Genomic DNA, 20,509 nt, shown 5'->3' on the forward strand with positions numbered 1-20,509 from the left:
CTTTGATGAATTTAAGCGTTTGATCTTGTTTATCCTCAAGATATAAAATGAAAAATTCTCTCCCACAGTGGTTTGAGCCATGAGTCTCACCGCAGAGATGTGGAGCAGGTCTACCTCCGCTGCTCGCAGGGGTCTCTGGAGTGGCTCTATCCCACTGGAGCCATCATTGTTAACCTGCGGCCAAACACAGAGCGCTCGACAGAACACATGGCAGGTCTCCATGTGTGCATCAAACCCCACGCTTACTCCAAGGTACAGTATGACACCAGAGTATTACCACTGCAGCGTGATGTTTCAGATGGGAGGAGCTGACATGTGTCCTCTTGTTTGTTCCCTTCATGTTCAGGGTTCTCATGTGTATCTGGAGCATAACGGAGATCTGAGGCTGCTGCTGGCAGAGAAGGATCAGCTTCAGGGCACAGTGCACTGTTTCAGCCTGGCAGAGGGAGCGCTTTTTGTGGAGGCTGTCCCTCAGACAGACATCAGCCGGAGGATCACAGCTTTCCAATATGAGCTGGTGTCCAGTCAAGGGCCTGGGGCACACATGTACCCGTACCTGCACCCTGAGTCAGGTGAGAGGATGCATGCACCCATTCTTCATCATAAGAGATAGAGTCTTATTCACATTGGACATTTGCGTTGTATTGTTTGCACTAATAAGCATTGTATTATGCACTATTATGCACTATTGTGTATTGTGCACTAATAAGCACTGACGTTTTTGAGTTTTATCTTGTGATTTTCTATTCAAACAGCGATACTGACTGTTTTCTCCTTTCTACCAGCTCATATTAGTTTTTTAACAGGTCACAGCATTTAGTCTCACTTGTCACTCACATGTTCATAACACACAGTAGAACTGAAAATGTAATTTTCCTTTGACACTAATCTTATGCCACAAACATGATAGTGGCTTTGGTGATTGTTTACAGTACTGATAGCCATTTTCCAAACATAAGACTTGTGTCTTATTAAAAATGAGGATTGTGTGTATTATTTATTGTTGTGTTTTAGTTATTTGAGAGTATGCCGTTTAAATCTACAAATAGAAAGGATCCTCCTCCACGGAGTTTGCCATGTTGTTTCTAAAATAGCTCAGAAGGGACAAATTGAACACCTGCTCTAGATCGGGCCATTCAGTTCGGGAGAGGTTTTCTACACACTGGACCTTTAAGTAAATTATTTTTATATTTTGTCCACCATTTGTTGAGTGTTTGTGAATTTGAACACACCAGCAAGCAAATGCTCCCAAAACTGGTCACGATTAAGACTTCATTATCACAAGAAGAACTAAAAACATTGTTGAAAATTTTTAAATGTTCACAGCAGTAGATTAACCGACTCGACTAAGTTGTTTTTACACGGCCTGTTTCTGTGTAAATTGATTTAATTACTGCACCGTCCTCTCTCTGACGTAAAGTGAATGTGACAAAAGGCCATTTTACTGTTTCACCCTATTTCTTCATCTCACCTACATGCTGCTCCTCTCCGACACCCTCTCCTCTCCCACTTCCTCACTCTTACACTCCCTCGTCTCAGTCAGACTTATGAAAACAAGCAGGCCAATCAAAAGGTCACGTCAGGGTCAAACACAAGGGTCAGCCAATCGCCTCTCAACTGTCAATCAAGAACAGACCCCCGCCCGAAAAGCAGGGTTTTTTGGGGGAGCCCACCCGTGTGAGTAAAGCAGTCTTGTGTAGCAGAGGGACGGTGGGTGGAGTGGAGGACTAATGAGACAGAGGAAAGCCTGTCCATGCCTGTCTGTCTGGGCGTCTGGGCGTTTTATAGCTGTTTTTATAGCTGACAGGGTCAAGGGGTAATTCTGTGATTACGTTTCTTCCCTCACCTGCTGTTCTCATTCACATACTCTCTTGATGTCTCTGTTGACTCATAAATACCCGCTAATGCAGAGAAAAAGAGAGAGCAGGAAACAGATAGAGGCTCACACAACTCACAGGATGACAGAAAACTAAAGAGGAAAGAAAATGAATTATGTGTCGATAAGAGCTGTGGTTTCTTATGTTTTCTTTTTTCACATTTTCCATTTTAGTCACCTGTAAACCCTGCTCAGATGAAGAGGTCCTTATGGCTGTGTGCACCAGCGACTTTGGTAAACTACACACAAACACACAACTAAATTAAAGAAATTATTTTATGGTTTAGGAAATATGCTTATTCCCTTTCTTGCCAAAGTGTTATGCGAGGAGACTGAAACCAGTCTCCTGTCTGTGCGGTAAATATGAAGCTACAGCCTGCAGTAGGTTAGCTTAGTTTAGGAGAAAGACCGAAAACAAGAGGTAACTGCTAGCTCTGTGCATTAAAGTGCATTAAAAAAAACGTATTTTGGGGGGGAATAATGTGCCAGGCTCTTTCTTGGTTGGGAGCAGTTGACATTCAACCAGCAGAGACTTCAGGAAGTTACTGCTTCAAGTCTTATACTACTCTTATCTAGTCTTTATACTAAGCCAAGCTCACTAGCTGAAGATATATATTTATGTATCTCTCAACATGAAAGCAAATAAGCACATCCCAAACAGTCAAACTAAAAGCAAAACTATTAAACTGATACTTAACAGTGGCCATTAGGGCAACAATGGGCAACCACAAAATGTGAATTTGTGATTAATTAATTCTCCTGTTCCTGTCTCTATAGCTGGCAGTGGCATCTTGCGAAGCGTGGCGTCAGGTACAGACGACCACTCTGCTGTTGTGGTGACTCTGAGTCGGCTGTTCCGTCAGAAGAGCGGGGTGTTCGCTTGGGGTGGGGCCAAAGGGCGGGGCTGGGGTGGACGCATCAATGTTCCCGCACAGTGCACTTTGCATCCTGGAGGAGATGAGTACCTTTTGACTGGTTCTATTTATTTTGGTGAAGCCTGGCTTGGCTGTGCACCTCGCTACAAAGACTTCTTGAAGTTGTACATCACAGCACAGAGAGCGGGAACAAACCCCTGTGAAATAGACACAGACTGAAAATCTCCTGGTGGGTAAAACAGGGTGAAGTGCTTCTCAAAAACAGTCAGTGAGGAAGACACAAAGGGGGACATGCAGACACTTGGAGGCTGGAGCGACTTAATCTTTGAGGCCATCAGAAAGATAAGCAGAGTTTCAGACCCCCATCGCCATTAAGGGAAACTTTAGCATGGCTCTATTCAGTGCTGTGGAAGTTGTTTGTTGCCTTGTGGCAGAAAAGCCAGTCGGATAGTTTGAACATTTTAGTGCCGTTGTGCTGCCTAAACTAAAATCTGCCCATTTGACTGGACTTGTATATTGTCTGTAAATATGTTGATGCATGAGTGAGGCAGCGAATGAATGAATGATGAGCTTAAATTAATTTTGTGCCTAACTGGTCAAAGTTTTTATTCCCATGACGATACTGCTTGTGTGATCATTCTCGAAATGAATGTTTGCTTTGTAAAAAGCTTTCTGTAAAATTTAGGAGTCTTCTGACAGAAGTGTTCAGTATGCAGCTCTGTGAGTCTTTAAGTGTGTGTTTTGAGTTCAGAGGGTCTGATACATATACAGAAAATAAAAAGCCACGCTTCAGCCTGTCTTTCTTTTAAAAGGTGTACATTTGATCTGTCCATTCCTCTGTTTGTGAGTGAGCATGCATGTCCTAATATTTCATTTGAACAAACCTGTACTAGTGTGTCTCGTACTGTAAGACACAGTGAGTCTCAGTGTGGTTGAGGAGCAGATAAGTAAAGGCAGATGGCAAGTGAATTTATAGTAGGGCCAAAAAATGAAGGAGCAAAAGTTACCAGCCTGTTCTGCTGCAAACAAAGAGATATTATCAACCTAACTACCCAAAGAAAAAAAACATTATGAGTGTTCAGTGACCATAAGCCGGCGGGAGAGCAGCAGTGCGTCAGTGCTGGCGTAGCAACCCCTGTGGAGCTTTGAGGAGCCACCGTTCTGGTTGGCATCCTCTGTGCCTGTGCGCGTGTGTTCATACATTCACCGCTGAGAGAGAAAAACAAGAGAAGCAGTTATATTTTCCAACATGGCCATCCAGGTCCAATTGAATAGCTAATGTGCTAATGTTTTTTCCCCCTCGAGTTTTAAGAAAGCAGACTCCTGAGGCCTGAATTATCATACAAGCCTGAACTATGAGCACAACAGATGAATTACCTTTCTGGATTTCAGGGGCTCCGTACAAATGCAACTCAGACCAACAATGTTTTTTTCCAGTGGGGCATTTACAGCTGTCAGAATAAAAACTACTGTTGGATGGATGGATGTTTGAGACTGTTAGAGTTCGATGGGTGGAGACCTGAGGAGAAGAGGCGGATGTGTGAATGACCTTAGAGGGGTGTATGTGCACCTCTCCCTCCGCCTGTTGTCAGCAGTTGTATGTGTGTGATGCTTTCGCTCTTTCCTCAGGAAGAGCAAGAATGGATGGAATGTCTCCTCCCCCACACACACACACACACACACACACACACACACCTCTGTCTGCAGAGACAAACCATGTGTGCAGTACTCTCGAGTAAAAACAACCATTCCTTATACCTGACAAGCACAATTTCAGCATGCAGGTGAGTGAAACTGGTGCTTTTTTTGTTTCAAATCTGTAATAAGTAATTCAGCCACTAAAGTGCAGGGAGTTAAAAATGGGACAGATTAAACAGAGCTGTCAAAATCCAAGCAAGATATCCTACTTTTAAGGTGTGTTCAGAAGGAGAGCTTCCCTTGATGCAACTTTTAAACAGGCAGGGAGTGTCTCCAGTTTAAATTAAGGCTATGGTATTAGGTAAAATGATTTTCTTTATTGCAAACAAAGCTTACAGTGATTGAATAACTGAGAAAGAGAGGGTAGGAGACTAATACGTAGAGGGAGACATTAACACATGCCTTGAAGGTTTAAGATAGATCCCAAAGACTTGAGAGGGTCACCTATATATAACAGTCCTCCCCATACTGTGTGTGTGTGTGTGTGTGTGTGTGTGTGTGTGTGTGTGTGTGTGTGTGTGTGTGTGTGTGTGTGTGTGTGTGTGTGTGTGTGTGTGTGCGTGCGTGCGGGCCTGTGTGTGTCTTGGGTAGTTTGAGAAGACCACAACACACGCGTCCTGCACACTGCCGACATGCAAACAGGCCTCACGGCAGAAACCCAACCCACCGTAGCAACACCCAACACTCCTTGGCAAGCCAACCTGGCAACAGCCCAGCTCGCCTTGGCATCCTCGCTAATTCGGGACACACTTATCCCTCCGCACGGGGGTCTTAATGTTAACCTTTCGGTGTGAGAGTGTGCGAGGTATGGAAACAGTTTGTGCTGCAGTATGCGAGAAGCACAGCTGAGCGGTCAGCTGGAGTCCAGGGAATGGCTGAGCTCAGGGAAAATACACGCATGCTTTCACCCACATATACCACCACTGGCATTTTATAATGTGCTGGACAGGGTGGGGTCAGTGGCTTTAAATGGTGGCACAAAATTTTATGTTGTAAGTATGTCTGGTTTCTACAGGGGGTCCACAGTAAAACAAAAACAAACAAACAAAAAACTCATATTCAATGAAACTGTCTTGATGCAATCAATGAAGTTTACATATCAACTTAAAATAGAGATCTTAACCACAGATCTGGCATTTATTTTATTATATACTATTAGAGTAACAACTGTATGCCACTACAATAACTATGGATATTTTGAATGTTTTTTGACTTTTATGAAGTGACTAAATATACAGTTAGTTGTCAGTGCTACAGTAATTTCAGAAACACAAAGTACTAAAATGCTATTTAAAAAAGTAAAACGGTCATGAGAGGTGCAAATAATAACTTTGATAAATGGTGGACATAACAATAAAACTGTAAATGCATTTATTAAAAGAATTTCTTTAACTGTTTTGCAATGACTTTTAATGCCACATTTATACACAGAATAACTCAAGACATAGTTTTACAGAACCATTGGCTGCATTTTATGAAAGACTGAAGAGAGTGTGGATTACTCCAAACAGTTAAATGAAATTTAAAGAAATGAAAATTCTACAGCACCCCTTTAAAATGGATTCATAGAGAGAAAAACAGTAATTAATTAATTAATGACTTTCAATTCAATAGCTTTGTTAATAGTATCATTATAAAAATCTAGTTAGTCCGTTTAAAACTTTATGTTTGTTTCTGACAATTGTTAAAATACTTGAGTATTAACACAAGTCTACGAGAGTATCTGCAGGTTTCTACACGAATGTCAAAGACTTTTGTAGTTAACACTTGGATAAATCTGTCTTATGTAGCGTTAGTGATTCAAGTTAGCAGTTGTTTTCAGATTTCACTATTTGAGTGCCTTCTGAAAGATATTTTATGTAGCTTGAGGAGGCACAGAGTGTACTGAAGTTATACTGTGAAGTTTCTTTGAAACTGCATTATTGGACTAGGTAAATTAGAAAGAAGAACAAAAATCAAATTATTCAGTTGAAACTCTTTTTTTGTTCTGCTTGTTTGTTTGTTTTTTTACTTTCATGCTGGTAACAGGATAATGTTTAAATGTTAGATGAGGATAAAAGCTCATTTACTGTGCAGTTGCACTCATGCACTATGTGAGTACACGAGAGTATACGGTTGAATAGAGTGCCTCTCTGTGGTCTCAGTATGAACATGTGATTCAACTTCTATTGCAAATTTACCTACACGTCTATAAAACTAAAAAGAAAGAATTTTTTGTAATTTATACAAATATTAATTCATTCCAATCTGATTCGAATGAAGGTGAGTTTTTGTTTTCTTTGTTCCACTTAGTCAGTTTCACTGACATTAGATCGATCACATAATTCCTTCTTTTACAGATTTGTAGCAATTTTATAAAACAATTCAGTCATGAGAAAGCTTGCACAAGACGGGAAAATCATTTGTTTTAACGGATGTATTGTTATTGTAGTTTAGGGTTGATAAACCTTCGTGATCTAGTTGAGGAAGTGAAAGGGTTTCTGTTGCATGCTGACATATTATGGGTGTGACATTTTCTCTAAAGACATGTCTCATGTGTTTCTATTTCTGATGAATTTCAATGCAATAAGATGGTGATGTGGAGCCTTCAGAACCTAATGATCACCCTGTACGGTAAGTTATTTTGATTAAATTAGTAAATACATTTACTATTATGCAAATGCAATATGACAGAACACTAAACCTTGATATTGGTCTTTGTAATATTATTGTACAGCTGTAACACAGTAAGCATACACTGTGTAGGCATGATAAGCTAAAAATGGCAACAGATTCAAATATTCAATAAACTGTTAAGAAGTTGCATAAACCTTAAAATGGAAAAAATATAAATTGCAATAACCCATTTCCAGGGATTTTTGTTGTTGTTTATTTCATATTGTCGTGTCTTTTCAGTGGCTCTGAGCTGTGTGAGGAGTGCAGCCGGGCTGATCCATGCGTCCGGATATGAAGGGGGAGAAGGTAAAGTTGTTTGTCCCTATGGAGGGGGTTACGAATCTTATGAAAAGTACCTGTGCAAGAATGAATGTAGCAACGATGATGTTCTTATTACAACGACAAGCGCAAAGAAGAACAGATACTCCATCAGTGATGACAAACACAGTCGAGTCTTTACAGCGACTATCTCTGATCTGAGTCTTGTGGATGCTGGGAAATACTGGTGTGGGGTGACGAGGACTGGAAAGGATTTCTACACTGAAGTAAAGCTTGAAGTAGGACAAGGTACATGAAAAAATAGATAAATAAACCACAGGGCAAAATTTCCACATTGTCAAGTAAAATTCATTATTTCATCCAGATCTTGTTTCCAAGTATGAGGCCATATAACATTAAACAATTAGACTCATTTACAGTTGTGGAATTACATTTGCTCAAGCTCTGTATACTAAGTACATTTTTTTAGATACGTATACTTTTTATATTCTGTGTTGTTATACTTCTACTTAACATTAATGAGGCAAATAATGTACTTGTTACTTCATTATTTATCTGACAGAAATAGTTACTTTTTACACTTTAATACTTAAAAAAAGATTTATTTTTTTTTTTTATTCGAGTAAAACATCTGTATTTTTAACAGTTTGTGATGTTTATTTTGTTGACAGACAACTGCTGTGATAAATCCACCAAAATCCAAAGTTATGAGGGGAGTTCAGGGTCCATCAGTTGCCCATATGTGTCCAGTAAGTACCAGGACAATCTGAAGTACATCTGCAGAGGAAACAAGCCCTCCACATGTCAGGAGACGGCAATAATCACCTCTGACAACAAACAAAACGGACAGTTCAGACTCGCAGATGACAAGGCGTTGGGGAAATTTACAGTGACCATTACCAGTTTGATGCTAAATAATTCTGGGTCGTACCTCTGTGGTGTCCGCGTAAACTCTGGCCTGGATATTTTCTCTGCTTTTGAGCTAGAGGTCAAAGGTAAGAGATTTACCTCATCATATTTCAGTAAACCATGATTTTTCACAGTATGTAAGTCATTCAGAAAACAGTTTTCTGTTAAATAGATATTGAGGGGGAAAAAAGGTCTCTGAAACAGGTTTTGATTTGTCACCTGGGTGATTTTTAAAATATATCAAATATCAGAAAGAAAGGCAAATCAAACACATCCTTCTCTGATCTGAGTTGAGCATTATGCGGTGTTGGCTCACACCTCTGTTATTTTTCACAGAGTGGTGCTGTGTGAAGTCAAACAAAATGAGCAGCATTGTAGGACATCCAGCGGCTATCCAGTGTCCCTATCCACCTCAACACAGGGATAACAGGAAGTTCCTCTGTAAAGGAGACCACCGCAACAACTGTACAGACATGGTGACGCATCAAAGCAGGTTCACGCTGCAAGATGATGTCTCTTCCAGCTCTTTCTTGGTGTTGATCACGGAGCTGAAAGTGGGGGATGCTGGGACATACTGGTGTGGTTCAGACTCACAATGGACTGTTGCTAACTACACCAGGATTCAACTGTCAGTGGGTAAGATGATGCAAAGAGCAACAGATTCTACAATTTCATTTAGCAGACGCTTTTATCCAAAGCGACGTACAACACAAGCAAGAATTTAGACTTAAGGAAAAAACCCTTAGTAAGTGCAAAAAGTGCTTCAGGTGTGATTGGTCACAGGTATTGCCGTCTAGTGGCAGAAGAAATGCCGCACAGCCACACACCCCCTTTTTTTTTTTTTTTTTTTTTTGGAAACCAAAGTAATAACCAGTAGCGATCTCAGCATCTGAGATTCAACAATCTCAGTTTCACTACTTACGATGACAATCAACATACAACATCACACGACTTTGTCAGTGCTAGATAATCATTAGGTGCTGGGTTTTGGACCATCTGACTTACTCTACCCCAAAGGGCAAAGAGGAGAAGAGTCAGGTTAAGTGCCTAGGTGTTCTCGGAACAATTGAGTTTTCAATTGTCTCTTAAAACAGATGTGAGCATAACTTGATAAATTACAGTATACATGTCTGTAGCTGTGAGTTATATCCAGGTTCAATCCTTTCTGTGTAAACTTGGTATTCTCTGCATGTTGAGTTCACTCAGGTCTGCATCATGCCACCATGACATAATGATAACAAAACTGCCTTTATATTCTATCAAGTATATATTTAAAGCTGAATTGAAAGCATGATTTGTAGAGTGTGTGCATTGCAAGTGAAATTCTTATGTTGTTCGCCACCGGAGTCCAGTATGTCAGCATGTTAATATCTGCTGCACTAAACATCAAGTATGCCGAGTTAATGTCATTACTTGTGCAGTTATTTGGTCATAAAGTGAAGGACTTGAAAAAACGGAAGATTGTACCCATTGATGATGCTACAAAAAAGTCAGGGCATCACCATCATCAATGTGTGTAAAGAAATTGTGCAGTATATCTGTCAGTTGTTAAGACAACCTCAAAGCAGGACCAGTGGAAAACTCACCAAAATTATCAGGATACATCATTTGAGAACCACAAACGACTGTATAAAATGTGTCAATTCATGCAGTAGATTTTGAGACATTTCAAACATTTTTCACTGGATAAGTGAAATTTTTAACCTTCTGGTGTTGTAGATAAAAAGTCAGAGGATCACCAAAATAATAAGGATTCATCCTCTGAGGAATATTAATATATGTACCAAATTTCATCTCAGTACTTTAAATAGTTGTTGAGATACAGGAGCAAGTTGGTGGAGCGACCAACTGGCCAATTGAGATTGCTATCCCCAGAGCCCTGCTGCCAACACAGCTACAATAACAATATTTGATAAGTATAATAAAAAAAATCTTTCTCAGTCTTTCCACAGCAGACCAGCACTGTTATCTCTACCATCCCTGCAGTGGAACCTGTTGAATCACAATCAACACAAATCCCTGGAAAACAGAGCAAAGGTAGATTTTTGTGTGTTTGTATGTGGACTATAAACTGTATAAATTATACCAATAGTACAATTGGTTTGATGTGAATATATGATTCTGAAATTGGCCATTCTGCACAATGACTACTTTTTCCGTTAGTGCTTTATATATATTTAAATGTTAACAATTCCACCACAAAAGGGCATAGTTCTGTATTTTAGTGCCACTTCTGCTGAAATGTGCTTAAAAGTGTGATAACACATATGTGAGGAGTGTGCAGCTGATGTGTGTTTTCAGGAAGTGTATTTTTACTCAGTTTTTTTTTTTCTCCATAGATGCCGCTCTCTTTAAGCCTGTGGTTGCCATTGTGCCTGCTCTGTTGCTCACACTGACTTTTGCCCTGGTCATGGTTTATAAATACAAATGTTTCAAAGTGCGAGGTATGTTTCACACACAAATGCACAGAGCTATGTGCACAGACACACACACACACACACACACACACAGGCAAACATGTATGTATTCAAACTAACTGTGTAACTGTTTTTTGTGTAACCATGTGTGTTTCAAGCAGCTGGAGCCAACATTAAAGAAAACAAAACCATGGCAACGATAACAGAGGAGGTGATAGCCGGAGCAGATGTAAGAAAGCTAAAATGGAAAGTCTTTTCAATGGACAAACGAGACTACAGTGTTTTTATTACAGTCAGAACAAATTACTTTGTTTTTTTCTAATGGTGGGGCTGAATATGTAAAGTTTATTTTCAGGGTACTGAAAGGGAGTGCGATCTTTAAAATCTGAAGGGATTATACTCATGAAACCATAAATAGCATCAGAGGAAAGGTCAGGAGGTCACCAAAAACACAATTTCTTGTGTTGCCTGGAATACCTGCAGGAAAATTGCTGGCAGTTTTTCTTTGAAAATATTTTAAACCATTATAGCCCCGTGGCTTTAAGGATGTTAATAACAGACTGTCAGTTGGTTTACCACTTTGGCCACTTTGGCCAAGACCAAAATATCTGAACAGCTATCAATTTGGTGGCCACAAAGTTTTGTACTGACATTCATGTTTCCCAGAGGGTCAATCCAGGTGACTTTGATGCCAGTGTCATGTCAGAATTTAATAGTCAGCTAAAGTAATGACAGTCCCATGAACCTCAAGTGTACTTTACATTTATTTCTAGCTCGCAAATGTCAGCATGTTAATACATATTAGTAAGATTATGGTGAAAATTACACCTTGCTGAACATCAGCAACTTGGTATTGCCACTGTAAGCATGTTAGTGTGCTAATGTTAGCATTTAGCTTGAAAGACTGCTGTGTGTATAGCCTCACAGAGCTGCCAGCATGAGACTCTCATTCTTGTAACTTGACAGGAGTGCAAAATGAAAATTAAGGGGTCATCAAAATAATTGAACAGTGTCTTGCTCTGGAACAAAGTTTTGAGAAAATGTAAAAAGCAGCTAACTACATTTTTGGCCATTTCTTATGTACAATACTATGAATTATCATCTGAGTAACGTCACCCTCTTATCTGTTCATTTTTGTTGTTGCTTTTTTAGTTTTATGAAAATCAAGGTGTAGCGTACTCAAAGCAGAGGACCTCCAAACAGCAGAGCGCCTGTCAACTCTATGATGATGCCGAGCAAGACTCTGTGTACCAAAACTTCACCACAACAGATGATATCTACTGCAATCAGGTTTACGCTAATAGGAGATGAACGACATGCACATCTGTGATCAAACCTTGCATTTTTAGGCCCCATTTGGAACCACATGAACCTGACCACGCCATATTTTTACACATTTTTTCGTTTACTTCACAGTCATTAGGACTACTTTTTTTGCTTAATGTTAATATAACAAACTGTTACTCAGTTACATTCCCTATAAGAAATTGTGGTTAAACATTTCAGCTGAATATCCCAAATGTAAATAACCTATATGTATATGTCTTACTAGTAAAAGTGAATAAATAAACAAAACCAAGAAAAGTAAGCTTGTGCTGAGACAACTCATCACTAATGTTTTTTGTTTTATTCAATTTTTTTACTCTGCAGAAGTGATACATAAACTCAACTCCGCCACATTGTCAGTGAATATCAGTTAATGAATTAACATAAAAAAAAAAAGTGATTCATTTAAGTAAATTCGAGGATGACACACCCCTTCAGATCAACCCGCTGATAAATTCCACATCCTTAAACATACAGTCAGATTTCTGGTTAGTGTCAACCAGTTGATTTTGAATGTGTTTCAGTGCACTCATCAACAATAAAACATATAATCGCACAGAGCAAATAACAAGGAGTGTCCACAAAACACAACGCCACAAGATTGCTTTGATTTGGTAATGCTAATCAATTTCAATAACATGGCTTCAGTCCCTCTGAGTTGTGTGAGGAGTGAAAGAAAGGAGATCCATGTGTCAGGATATGAAAGGGGAGAAGTGAAAGTTTCTTGTCGCTGTAACAGAGGTTATGAGTCTCATGAGAAGTTCCTGTGTAAGAACAACTGTGACAACAATGATGACGTCCTTTTTAGGACAACGGAAACAAAAAGGAACAGATACTCCGTCCATGATTACAAACAGAGACGAGTCTTTACAGCGTCCATTTCAAATCAGAGTCATACAGACGCTGGGACATGCTGGTGTGGGGTAACAAGGACTGGTTATGATTCCTGCCCTGCTAAAGTAAAATTGGTAGTAGTGCCAGGTAAATAAACCAATTTGCTAAATTTTATGATGACAATATGGTATGAATATTTATGCCATTGTTGTATGACAGGCTGCCCAATTTTTATAAAATAATAATAATAGCATAAAAGGAATCAATTGTTATTAGTTAGTTTTAAAAAAAAATCCAATAGAATTCATAGTTAATGTAATTAAAAATTAAAACATCTATTTGATTTATTTCACAAGAGCTTAGTCATATGCTGTTTACTGATTATTTCTTTGTTTATCAAAATATGACAGTGGAAATTCAGTCTCTCTCATTTCTTTATCCCTCATCCCCAAATTTATTTATTTATTATTTGCTGTTGTTATATAACATTTTGTGAACTTTTTCAACAATAAGAAGAACTGCACAATGTAAGGAGTACATCTTGCACATACACTGCACATAAAGACTTCTACACAATACTGTATATATTATGTCTGTTGCACAGTTTTTCCCTGCATAAAAAAATAATTCATTTAATTTCAATTTAATTGGCATTTGTGTTTAATTTTCCAATTCCTTGTCATGTGTTTTATATTGCTTTTCTGAGGCAGATGTCTGTGCTTATGACAGCCTCTGATGTTGTTTGTTTTACCGTCAGACAGCTGCCGTAACAATGCAACCAACACCCAAAGTCATGAGAAAATTTTTATTTTAAGTTTATTTGCTGCGTAAAAAATCTGAAAGGCCTAGAGGCTAAGGAACCATGAACCAAAGCTTTTTTTTAAATGTCAGATGATCCTCTGTTGCATGTCATTCCCCATCACTCTCCCTCGCCCTTACTTTCATGGCATCTCTCTAATGTCTGACAAAAGGCATTAAATGCCTTGAGAAAGTTGTATGGAAGAAAATTGGATGACTGCATGTGTGTTGTGATTTTGAAATGTTTTTCTCATTCGTCTTTCTTACAGAGTGCTGCTGTGTAAAGTCAAAAGATGTTAGTGACACTGTGGGACATCTGGTGGCTTTGCAGTGTCCCTATCCGCCCAAAGACATCGATAACAGGAAGTTCCTCTGTAAGGGGGACCACTGCAACAACTGTACAGAAGTGTTGATGAGTCAAACCAGGTTCACGCTGTATGATAATGTTTCCTCCAGCTCTTTCTTGGTGTCGATCACGGAGCTGAGAGCAGGGGATGCTGGTACAGACTGGTGTGGTTCAGATTTACAGTGGACTGCTGCTAACTACACCAAGATTCAACTGTCCGGTAAGATGTTAAAAAGAGCAACAGAGTTCAAAGCAGCTGGAAATTTAAATTAAAACCCATTTTCTCTTCTTTTTGTTGATGACGAAATAATCAGAATATTTTTTTAAAAAAAAGCTTCAGAGTCAGTTTTTTTTCCTGACAGTCTTTCCACAGCAGACCAGCACTGTGATCCCAAACATCACTGAGGAACCCTGGAAAACATATCAAAGGTGTGTGTGTGTGTGTGTGTGTGTGTGTGTGTGTGTGTGTGTGTGTGTGTGTGTGTGTGTCCCCATGTGGTGGACCAACAGTGAGACTAGTGTTCTTATTTAACGTAAAAAAAAGAACATGAAAATTAAACATACACTGAGGTGTTCTGGGTATTTGGTGCCACTTCTGTTGTTTTCTGTTTGAGGCTGATATAACCATAGACTATATGTAAAGATGGAAAACATAACAGCTTCCCCAAAGTGTGGCTTTTCAATTTCGATCGTCCCCTGGTGTCTGGCTGCAGTATAGGTCATAAAGCCCACTGGACATAGGCCAAACTGAAAACTCAAAGTACACCTCAAATGAGTTATAATGAGTTATTCAATTATACAAATGTTTTTTTTCCGCCATGATTAACAGCCAATCCACATGCTCTCATCCAAGGGAGTTGCTTGCTATTGGTCACATGGCTGTTTTGGTGGGAACTCCTCCACCGCAGATATCACTACTGCGCAGAATCCGTCTCTCAATGACGTCACCCCCACACAGTAACTATTTTATTGCCCTGTTGTTGGTATTATGTGGCCTAATCTTTTTGTTTTCTGTTGTTGTTTGTTTGTTTGTTTTTTCAAAAATAAGAACAGGCCTAAGGGACGTTTCCTTATTTATCACAGGAGGAGTGGTGGCTGTTTTTTTGTTTTGTTTTTGTTTGTTTTTTTCGCTCCCCAAAGATACAAATATTTTTTCTCAAGCCTCTCTGAGTGACTTGGGGAAAATGCTTCAGTTCCACATGATGTGTTCAACAACAAATCCAAAAATAATTTCTGTTTTTACAGTTTCTTGTTGGCTAGTGTCACTTTCACAATTTTTATTTTGGCAGGCACACAAGTTTGAAAGGTCGTTAATATCATTAAAAAATTTAAAATTCACCTTTTTATCCTTTTCCCTTTTTTGCCAGGTTTGGAAGGCATGTTTTCTTTTAAAAACTATTGTGACAATGTCTTCCAATCCTAGAAATGCCCCTGGTTTTAAATAATTGCACTTTAGTCTTGCAATATGCTTTAATTCCTTCTATTTAAAAATAATAATTTCTCTTATGTGCTGCTCGTGAACTAATGACTCAGGAGAAATTTTCACCCAGTGGCTGCAGCAGTTGGGAACTGTTCTACTGAGTAGCCTATATTCCACTTAATTAATGACTAAAATGATCATTTAGTCCCTATTAGCTGTGATAATTAGTCACCTGAGCTGCCGGAGCTGCTGCTGCCAACAGGAGTAACCAGGCAACACCAAACAAACATACAGCTGCTTCAGGACTGAACAAACTCTGCATCACTCGCTCAGCTTTTTTGTTTTGGCCAAAATCTGCAAATCAGCCAATCAGTTGTTTTAATTGCCGTTGATAGTCAGAAAATGAGCTCTGAGGTTTTAGTGTCGAGGCCACACTATGACAGCAGAGCTGTGGCTCAGGGTGTCCCACAGAGAGAGCCTCCTGTAGAGCCGGATGTCCCGCAGCCATCCTCGGGTTCAGCCACAGCGGGGTACCGCTCTGCCAAGTACTCTGCGGGTGAGTGGTTCTCCAACTACCACACCATCCTCCAGCAGGCCGGTGCCGACCAACATGAGGCCCGGAGCATCCAGCGAGAGTCCAAAACTCTGTACCAGGACACCGAGGCAGCCACTTTGAAGACCCAGGCCCAGGGGACACGTCTCCTGGGAGGGAGACTACAAGAGATCCACCACTGGAAGTCTGAGCTGCAGCGGCACATCGAGCAGCTGCTGGCCGACACGGAGGCGCTGCTGGCGCTGAAGAGCCGGCTGGAGAAGGCGCTGGACGCCACTGAGACTCCGTACGCCATCGCTACCGATAATCTCAAATGCAGGACCAGAAGACTGGGACCAGACCTGGTCCGAGACACCGTGGAGGAGGAGCTGCTCAAGGTAACTTATTTACAATAAAGTTTATCATAAGGTTGTTTGTAAAACAGAATCACTCCTCATCCCCAATATCACTGAGGATCACTGTCTTTGCATGAAAAAAGAGAAATAATGTAACGTGAAATGTAAGCAACATAGCCTGATATATCAATGTTAACACATTAAAAGTAATGTCAATAAGAAAAACTTTTAGAATGGAAACATCATACTTATTTTGGGATGCTACTTTTTCAAGTTATAGATTAATAAAAATCAACGGAATCAATCAATGGAAAGTGATTTAAAAAATATCTGAACCATCTTGATGATAATTATTTTATTTTTAAGCAAAAATGCAAACTTTTTTTATTACTCCGGCTTTTAAAATGTGAGAAATGTGTTGTGTTTGTATTTGTTGTTTTTTCCCCCCGAAATTAGCTGTATGAATTATTTGACTTTTGGACTTTCATTCCGACACTTGATGTCGTACCTTTTTTGCTGTCTCTTTTTTTCTGATGTTTCATGTACCAAAGTTGTGCTCTTATATTAGGCCTAATATTCTCAGGATCATGTGTTTAACAGTGAATTAAGTGTAACATTGAAACAGCACCAGCAGAGGGCACACCGTGACACACACTAACCAGAAGTGTGTGTGTTTTGCAGGAAGTGGATTTGATCAGGAGCGTCCAGGCTCTTCTGAAGAGAACAACTGCTCAGGTTGTCAGTCAGATCAAGTGAGTGTCAAAACCTGTAAACCAGAGTGTTAAACTGCCTGATATGCAAACCCAAGTATGAAATGTCCTGAAGCTCTTACTTCAGTTTGTGTCTTTGTGTGCATCAGGATGAACAGAGAAGCCAAGCAGACGTTAGAGTTGGACTGGTCTGATAAATACCAGGCCTACAACTTTGATGACCAGAGTGGAAGATACAGTAACATGAGTCTGGCTACACAGCACCACCCCAGCTCAGCCACCGTGCAGGACCAGTGAGTCTTTGTTTCTGTGCGTAACATCTTTTACAAAACATAAAATGAGAAACAGTATGCACAATTTTTTTTTGTCTTGTGGTCTGTTGCAGGGTTTCTAACTGCACATCATGGACAAAATTTACACAGGACAACCTGTCCAAGGCCTTGCAGGAAGAACAGGCCACCAACAGTCTCAGGTCAGAACGTGCTGTGGTTCAGACCGTAAATACATTTACTCAGGTACTGTACTTATGTACAAATTTGAGATAATCGTACGCTACTTGAGTATTTTCTTTTTGGGCCACTATATACTTTTACTCCGCTGGACTTCAGAAGAAAATATTGTACTTTTTACTTTGCTACATTTATAATCTGAAAGCATTAGTTACTTGACAAATTAAAATTTTTGCATAAAAATCTAACAAGAGTCTATAAAATATATTTGCTGACATATTACATAATCAAACAGTTTATACAAGCAAAGCTGGAATAAGTAGTTGATTAAAGAATGTTTTAAAACTTTTTTTGTTAGTTTTTGCGGTTCTTTTTTTCATAATTTTGAGATGTGGGGTATTGTTTTAATTTTTTCTAATAGCTTTAAGGTTTTTGTGTGTTTTATGTCTTTTTAGAGTTTTTTTTAAATCTTTTTTATTAGTTTATATATATATATATATTTTTTTGTAGTTTTTTTCTGTTTTCTTTTGAATCATTTTAAGGTTTGGGTTGTTTTTCAAATTAAAAAAATAATTGTCAGGGTTTTGTTTTTGTTTTGTTTTGTTTTTCTCTGCATTGGGTATTTCTACTTTTAATACTTTGAATATTTTAGTCTGATTATACTCACTTACATGCAAGTTACATTTTTAATGCAAGACTTTCACTTGTAACTGAGTATTTTTACAGTGTGGTATTAGTACTTCTACTTAAGCAAGAGAACTGAACACTTCTTCTGCCGCTGGTTGTGATGGAATCTACTGTATAGGCAGCAATGTGACTCATTATTCAAAAGTTTGAGTGAACATGGTGATGCTCTTGCTGTGTGTCAGAGTGCTGGTGGAGCGAGTGCTGCAGGACACCAGTGAGGACCTGAGAGTCCAGTGCTCCACTGTGGACCGAGCCTTCAGCCAGCGCTGTGAGGAGCTGATAGAAGCAAAGACCCAGCTGGAGATGAGGCTCGCACAGGTAGATGAACAGATAATTGACTGATTTAGTGAGTGATTGATTATTTGTTGTATGATTGTGTGTGTTTGTAGATTTTGGAGCAGATTGGGGCCCAGGAGAGGAACATTGTGGCTCTGCAGCAGGCTATCCACAACAAAGAGGCTCCACTGAGGGTCGCTCAGTCCAGACTGTACCTCCGCTCCCTCAGACCCAACATGGAGCTCTGCAGAGATGAGCCTCAGTTCAGGTACACGCACGCACGCTCGCTCGCATGCTCGCACACAAACACAGTCTCATCTTAATCCATTGATCTCCTTTCTTTCTATCTTTACTTTGTTTGCTTCTCATGTCTTCAGTTTGGAAGGGGAGGTGAGGCAGATTGATGCCACTCTGGCGTCTCTGCACCAGCAGCTAAGCGAGGCCAGAGGCTCCCTGTCCCACCTAGAAGAGTCACGCATTACCCTTGAGAAGGACATTAACTGTAAAACACACTCACTGTTCATCGAGAGAGAAAAGTGCATGACTCACCGCAAACGATACCCAGCAGTCTCCACGTTGTCAGGATACTGAGGCAGACGACTCTGACTGTTTGTGTGTGGTATTTGCTTTGCATTGTTGTTTATTTGTTCGGTTGTTTTTTTTAGTGTCTTTGTTGTGCTGTGTCGTAAGAATCAGTGAGATATTGTGTCATCAAGAAAGCCTTAAAACTGACCTCCGCTGACAATGTACGAAAATGTTTTTAATATTATCCCCCTTTATGTAATGCGGAACCAGTAGTCATTCATTTTTGCAAGATGGAAATTTTTTTTTAAACTATTAAAAAAAACATTTTCTCTTTGTAAATAGCAGAAATGTTTGGCAGTCACTTTTTAACAGTAAATTTGAATTATACAGTAAAAACAGGATAAGGGGCAGTAGGCCTACAAAAAAGATCTAAGATAGCAGTAGCCATGCTCAATTAATGTCCCTGGTGACAAAAAATGTGCACATAAATCACTTCTTGGGTTAAGTAATTTCAAGCTACACTATCGTTAAATATGAGACTGACAATAATTTATTCCACTAGAGTGAGCTCTTGAGCCTCAATATCTCATCTTCTGTCATATCATTACAGTTTGCCGTCTTCTACCACAGCACAAAACACTAGTGTAGCAATATTTTACATCTAAATCTAAAATAATAAAATCAGACACATTAAGGTGCTCCAGTATGTTATTTTTGTCCTTTATGGTGCAAATATTGAAATGTATATAAAATTACTTTTAAATACTAGATATTCATTCTAATCAAAATGCATCTTTCATGTTTTCTGTTTGCTAATCTGCACTCAAAGCTACCTGGTATTAAAAAAGTAAAATAATAAAATAATAAATAATAATCAAGTACACCAACATCTGTGACATGAAAACACAGCCCTACATCGTCAAAAGAAGGTGTTTCTTGACTTTCAAAAACGTTTCTGACATTGCTATGTTACAAATTAAATGAATACTTTGCCCACAAAATGATCACTTAAATATTTAATTGCTTAACTTGTAAACTTTTTGTTTCTCACAGGCCTCCTTGGTGAACCCAACCCCATGTGTTTTTGCTAAAACTTTGAAACACTTGGATTATGATGCATCAGTTGTGGGAGATTTTCAAAACAAATGTTTTGATAGTTTTGCTGTTGTTAAACATGGCCCACATTTACTTAAATGCATCAATAAATTTCTTAGTTTTTGGATTCTTTGTTCACAGTGGAGGTGTGTGAGAAAAGTTTTCTTCATGATTTCACTGTGAGACCGGGGAAGTAACTGATATAAAAATGGTCCGTTTGTCAGTTAACTTTTTCTGTAATGACGATTTTTAACTTTATCACACATTTAGTTTTAGATTCACTTCATTGAGTGTTAAAGCACAGTAGTCTCATCTTTAAGAATATGTCTGCCCTCCTTCATTTAAATATTAAGCAACTGTCTGTCTCTATTCTTGGAGAGAGCTTCCGCCATGTGAGGAGGTGCCACGACTGAGGATGTTATGAAACTGAACTTTATGCAAAGAGA

The 20,509-nt window shown here is 39.2% G+C and overlaps 5 protein-coding genes across 6 annotated transcripts in view; all 5 read left to right on the plus strand.

The window, feature by feature from the left end:
* The window catches only part of qtgal (queuosine-tRNA galactosyltransferase), a 27,104-nt gene extending 26,904 nt beyond the window's left edge, over window positions 1-200 (plus strand). The window contains exon 13 of the mRNA XM_088075724.1: window positions 69-200. The gene's annotated coding sequence lies outside the window, so the exon portion shown is untranslated. The remainder of the gene's footprint in view (window positions 1-68) is intronic.
* The window catches only part of metrnlb (meteorin like, glial cell differentiation regulator b), a 6,903-nt gene extending 3,360 nt beyond the window's left edge, over window positions 1-3,543 (plus strand). Inside the window, exons 2-5 of the mRNA XM_042485190.2 lie at window positions 69-252; window positions 347-572; window positions 2,051-2,110; window positions 2,654-3,543. Coding sequence (XP_042341124.1) covers window positions 69-252; window positions 347-572; window positions 2,051-2,110; window positions 2,654-2,970 — 787 coding nt within the window. The 3' untranslated portion in view covers window positions 2,971-3,543. The remainder of the gene's footprint in view (window positions 1-68; window positions 253-346; window positions 573-2,050; window positions 2,111-2,653) is intronic.
* Window positions 3,544-4,473: 930 nt separating this feature from the next.
* Window positions 4,474-12,297, plus strand: LOC121941495 (polymeric immunoglobulin receptor-like). Of its 2 annotated transcripts, none has more exons than XM_042484296.2 (9): window positions 4,474-4,535; window positions 7,020-7,062; window positions 7,345-7,671; window positions 8,055-8,378; window positions 8,629-8,928; window positions 10,234-10,329; window positions 10,632-10,736; window positions 10,868-10,938; window positions 11,862-12,297. In XM_042484296.2, the coding sequence occupies exons 1-9, from the start codon at window positions 4,530-4,532 to the stop codon at window positions 12,018-12,020; spliced, it is 1,431 nt and encodes a 476-aa protein (XP_042340230.2). In that variant the 5' UTR covers window positions 4,474-4,529; the 3' UTR covers window positions 12,021-12,297. The 2 variants fall into 2 exon arrangements, with proteins under 2 accessions (XP_042340230.2, XP_042340231.2); XM_042484297.2 differs by having other exon boundaries at window positions 4,477-4,535; window positions 10,871-10,938.
* Window positions 12,298-12,434: 137 nt separating this feature from the next.
* Window positions 12,435-14,974, plus strand: LOC148189954 (polymeric immunoglobulin receptor-like). The gene is made up of 4 exons (XM_088075122.1): window positions 12,435-13,016; window positions 13,937-14,233; window positions 14,376-14,444; window positions 14,922-14,974. The coding sequence occupies exons 1-4, from the start codon at window positions 12,653-12,655 to the stop codon at window positions 14,972-14,974; spliced, it is 783 nt and encodes a 260-aa protein (XP_087931248.1). The 5' UTR covers window positions 12,435-12,652.
* On the plus strand, window positions 14,565-19,666 carry tekt4 (tektin 4). Its single transcript, XM_042485549.2, has 7 exons — window positions 14,565-16,363; window positions 17,003-17,073; window positions 17,181-17,324; window positions 17,417-17,503; window positions 18,350-18,485; window positions 18,557-18,711; window positions 18,821-19,666. Exons 1-7 carry the CDS (start codon window positions 15,836-15,838, stop codon window positions 19,032-19,034), a joined length of 1,335 nt encoding a protein of 444 aa, XP_042341483.2. The 5' UTR covers window positions 14,565-15,835; the 3' UTR covers window positions 19,035-19,666.
* The last annotated feature ends 843 nt before the right edge of the window (window positions 19,667-20,509 follow it).

The sequence above is a fragment of the Plectropomus leopardus genome, chromosome 3, assembly GCF_026936395.1.
Source record: "Plectropomus leopardus strain MGB_pleo_1.0 chromosome 3, ASM2693639v1, whole genome shotgun sequence".
NCBI classification, from domain to species: domain Eukaryota; kingdom Metazoa; phylum Chordata; class Actinopteri; order Perciformes; family Serranidae; genus Plectropomus; species Plectropomus leopardus.